We start from the raw sequence: 5,000 nt of genomic DNA, 5'->3' as shown, positions 1-5,000 counted from the left end.
CAAGCCCAAGATGTTCTGCTCATTGTTCAAGTGTATGTGAGAGGTCGTCTTTTGGCTCTGTGTGTCTGTTTTGAGGAGAGGAGGAAAAGGCCAAAGTGAGATGTTTAATTATGAAGTGTCAGATGGAGGTTTGCGATCGATAACACTTGGCAAGACATAAACTAGTGCTGTAAGTGCAGGGCTCATGGCCGCAGACTGAGAACTGACAGTAACAAGATGTGTAGAGTTTTGAATTTCATCATGCAATGTCTTTTAATCATACTGTGACAAGTTAGAAAAAAACTGGGTCAGAGTTGAACGTGTTTGAACTCAGTATTTGAGCTAATGCGCAATAATGTTTTAACGCTCTGTTGCTCTTGATGCGTGTCGCTCAAAAATGGCGTGTTGTTTTTTTTGTCAATTGAATGAATGTACTATATTTTAGTTTGATAATGGTTTTTATTTAACTTTCGGGATTTTTTATACTAAATTGTATTTACGCTGTATTTATAATCCATTTATTAACTTTTTGAGCATGGAGCTAAAATTTTTATTTCCAACTTAAACTAAATCCTGTAAATCTTCAATGCTTTTTAAAGCACAGACTTCAGTTTGAACTCTTTTCAAAGACGACAAAAGCTAAAAAAGTTTTAAAAGTGAACTTAAAAAAGTAACAGAATTTTACGTGTTTTTTTGTTATGAAAAATGCACTAAAAAAACTATTTTCAATTTTTATGTGAAATATATATTTTCAAAATCACGTTGTACTCTAAATCTGCAAGAAAGTGTTCCAAATTTAAGTTTGATATTTTAAAAAAATTAGCTTTCAGTCAGATTTCAGTAAGATTGTGTTTCGGCTGCAGTACCAAACGTGTCCACTAGAGGAAATTCGTCTCCCATTCATTTCCAATGCGCTCATTTTTGACCGTGAGGAGCACAAGTGTGACTATTTTTTACAGGACTATTTAACCTGTTCGAATAATGTCCATGATTTTGTTTTGTGTTCCCATAGCAAATGCCAAAACCTTTACCAAGTTTCGTACAATTCCAATGAAGTAAAAAATAAAATAAAAAAACGTAACATGTTTCGGTAGAAAATGCCGAAGAGCACCAGAGGGAATGTTTCACTAATGTTCACACGGGGAACATCGGCTGTTGTGTTGGTGAAAAAAGCACATTTTCTTGAACAAACGGACACATTATATAAATTGCACGTTGCCAGTAAACACGCTGAAATATAAATGAGTTTTAAAGGGGTTTTATGCTAGCGGGGCACATGAGGAAAGGATAGCCGTCTGTGAGATACCAGCATTAGTTTGCTTAATAATTCATGCCTGGTACATAATAAACGAAAGAGGAAAATAGGTTATTCATGTAGCATTGTAAGAAAAATTAAGACTTGATGATAGGAAATTCTTTCTCAAACAAAACTTCCTTTTTTTGTATATTCATCATTAGATTCAAAAGATTTTTTAAATAAAATAATATTTTTATTTAGCGAGGACGCATAAAATTGATCATAAGTGACATTTATAATGTTACAAAAAATATATATTTCAAATAAATGCTGTTCTATTCATCAAGGTTTCCACAAACCTATGAAACTGTTTTCAACATTGATTAATAATCATAAATGTTTCTTGAGCATCAAATCATAATATCAGAATAATTTCTGAAGGATTGTGTGACACTGAAGACTGCAGTAATGATGCTTTAATCACAGGAATAAATTACACTTTACTATATATTCACATAGAAAACAGCTGTTTTTAAATGTAAAATCTTTTCACAATTTTTACAGTATTTATGATCAAATAAATGCAGCCTCTGTGAGCAGAAGAGACTTCTTTTAAAAAATCTTGCCGACCCCAAACTTTTGAATGATAGTGTGGTCTACAGTCTACATACAAAGTCTTTCATGCATGTTCTTCACAGACTGATGTTTTTATTGTTATTCGGGCATCCACTAACAAAGTGAACTCCACTCGTTTCTCTCTGGACAGTCAGTTTCTGGCCAGATGAAGCAGTAAAGTGGATCAGCTGCCGTCGAGAGTGATTAAAGTGTCCCGTCATTCATTGAGTTGCTGTCGTGAGTTCAGCCTCAGGAGACGTCTCTCTCAAGGGCAAGAAAGTGGATGAATACGCTTACGGTGCGTTTTTCAGTCTAAAATGAGTCGCAGTGGTGTAACGTTTCAATCGCTGGTGTCCCGTTTCCAGCATCCACTGGAAGGTGCAGTTGAAGGAGTGAAGAGACGCAGATGCTGACCGAGGAGTTTCAGGAGTTCGCTTGTGTTGCGTTTTGCAGTTATTTTGATTATAATAGCAGGTCTTCTCATCATGATTATTGTTTTTAAAGGGGTGGTTGATTATGATTTCACTTTTCTAACTTTAGTTAGTGTGTAATGTTGCTGTTTGAGCATAAAAAACATCTGCAAAATTACAAAGCTAAAAGTTGAATGCAAAGGGAGATATTTGCTTTTAAATAAATTGCTTTTTTAGGACTACAACAAACGGCTGATAGGGACTACACGAGCTTCCTCCGGGGTTAGTGACATCACAAAACCTGGAATTTACATTAACCCCGCCTCCGAGAACGCGATTTATAGATTGTCATCATGACAGAATATGCTAATCAATGACTAGAAGATAACTACACATCATCTACATAAATTCATCAACTAACTATTCAGAAAAGTCCTGTTGCATTCTACATGTTGTCACTTCTTCTTGAGTCTCTCCATCATTTTCTGACTCCGGTTTGAACATAAAAGGCTAAAAGTTTTAGAAATCTTCAGTGCATTACTGTGTGAGGTAAAAGGACACAAGCTGTTGAAGCTCCGCCCCCTGCGTCGGGAGCAGCAGCTCATTTGCATTTAAAGGGACAGACACAAAACTGTGTTTTTTGCTCACCCTCAAAAAGGGACAACTTTAACATGCTATATAAAATATCTGTGGGGTATTTTGAGCTGAAACTTCATATACACATTCTGAGGACATCAGAGACATATTTTACATCTTGTGAAAAGGGCATTATACCACCCTTTAAAGTGCTTTTTCGATTATTATCTTTTATGTATGTAATACAGCTGTTTGTGAATGTATAAGATCCGCGAAGTTTCAAAGTTCGAAGTGCAGGTAAATGTTATTGTCTCTTAAAAGAAAAAATCGATCCTGAACTGCCTGAAACGAGTCGACAGTAATTCCAGTCTCAGTTCATGCTCGAACCTACGTAGGTTTGTTACTAATTTGCATAATGTCAGTCTAAGGGTACTTTTACACAACAACGATCTGCTTAAAACAGCTTAAAAAAGTTTTTCCTTCGAGTTTTCCGTGTGAACAGACAACAAACACTATTGTCATTCACACGGATTCGCGAAAACGACTAAAAACGCTTTATTCTGCTGCCAGGCCATTAGATGGCGATGAAACACGTAATACACATGTGCATGATGTCATCGTCTTCAAAGATTCACGTTTTTGTTGTTTACCCGGAGACCATTTTCAAAAACTTCCACTTTGAAACCTGTTTTCAAAACTTTGCGGCTTACAGGCACCCAAAACGCCGTTTTCGTGTGAATGAACAGGCAAAAGGCATAAATTGCGTTTTTAGTAGAAAACGGTATCGTGTAAACAGCCCCTAAGGTTTTCATTGGCTGCTGTGAGTGGCTGGAAGAGTTTGGTTCACGTTGTTCATGTCGAACCAATCACAACAGACTGGGCCGTCTGACCAATCAGAGCAGAGCAGCTCTCAGAAAGGCGGGGTTTAGAGAGACTGAATCTTCAAACGAACCGTTTCAGACACTGTGAGAAAAAAGCAGATTTTTGCATCTTGGATGCATGTAAACCTATCATAGGTGCCTTTAAAATAGCATAATAGGACACTTGTGAGGAATACTATAATATTATACATAATAGGGACTCTTTAAGCGCAGTTTATATCAGCTACACTACATGCCACTTCAGTGCACCATAATTCATAGGCTGTTGACTTTTAAATATGCATCAAGTATGACACTTGATTTTGATATGTACTAATCCTGTGCATGTATGCGCCCTCAACAGGAGCTGATCACAGCCTGGTACATCGGCTTCTTGTGTCTGATCCTGGCCTCGTTCCTGGTGTACCTCGCGGAGAAGGAGGATAATGAGATGTTTGAGACCTACGCCGATGCGCTCTGGTGGGGTCTGGTAAGCACTTCGCACTCCCTCGCCATTAGCAAACACACTTGAAGTAATGGATCGTGTCCAGTGTCCACAGATCTCTCATAATGTGCTCTGAGATTGATATTGTTCCTGATTGTATTCCCCGGACAACTCGCTACTTCACTACAGTGATAAACAAATTTTGTTTTCTTGCACTCGATTTACTGTAAATGTTCTGGTGCATAAGCGCTTTTACTGTGTTTCATATTTTCAGCTTTATTATATGGTAAATCAACACTCAGGGTAAATTTCTCTCTCTAAGACTGCAGCGAGTGCCAGTGAAGCGCTGGCGTGATTCCTCTGGAAATAAACCCAAGGACATCAGATAGTTTACACACACGTCTGGGAGGATTATTAATTATGCAGGGATGTTTATCGCTCGTTGAGTTTAATGAGATGATGTTTCAGAAAGATCACAGATGATGGAGTTCATGGACTTGCATAATTCAAGGAGAGTGTTTAATAAAAAAATCTGATTTGCTTCTTGTGTGAGTTTGTAATAGTGACACTGTAATAGTGACCATTCATATTGTATTTTTGTTGCTTTACTTTGACTTACCGATGTCAAATCATGTATTAAAAAAGAACAACAGATCAGAAAGATCTGATAAGAAAATCATTATATTATATTATAGTATGTTATATTATATTATATTATGTTATATTGTTTTATATTATATTATATAATTGTATATTATATTATATTATTTATATATAATTATTATATTATATTGTACCATTTTATATAATTTTATATTCAATTATATTATATTATATAATTTTATATTATGTTATATTATATTATATTACATTATATC

General features: G+C 35.9%; 1 protein-coding gene across 6 annotated transcripts in view; it reads left to right on the top strand.

Annotated features, from left to right (window-relative positions):
• The window catches only part of LOC143740637 (potassium voltage-gated channel subfamily KQT member 2-like), a 57,703-nt gene that overhangs the window by 26,518 nt on the left and 26,185 nt on the right, over positions 1-5,000 (top strand). For all 6 annotated transcript variants that reach the window (XR_013204862.1, XM_077232630.1, XM_077232631.1 and 3 more), the window contains exon 5: positions 4,042-4,167. Coding sequence is in view for 5 of the 6 variants with exons in the window: in XM_077232630.1 (XP_077088745.1) it covers positions 4,042-4,167 (126 nt within the window). In the remaining variant the exon portion in view is untranslated. The remainder of the gene's footprint in view (positions 1-4,041; positions 4,168-5,000) is intronic.

This window comes from Siphateles boraxobius, unplaced genomic scaffold, assembly GCF_051911475.1.
Source record: "Siphateles boraxobius isolate OS27281-9 unplaced genomic scaffold, OSU_SipBor_1 179, whole genome shotgun sequence".
In the NCBI taxonomy this organism is placed as follows: Eukaryota; Metazoa; Chordata; class Actinopteri; order Cypriniformes; family Leuciscidae; genus Siphateles; species Siphateles boraxobius.
This window is presented reverse-complemented; position numbering and strand designations above follow the sequence as displayed.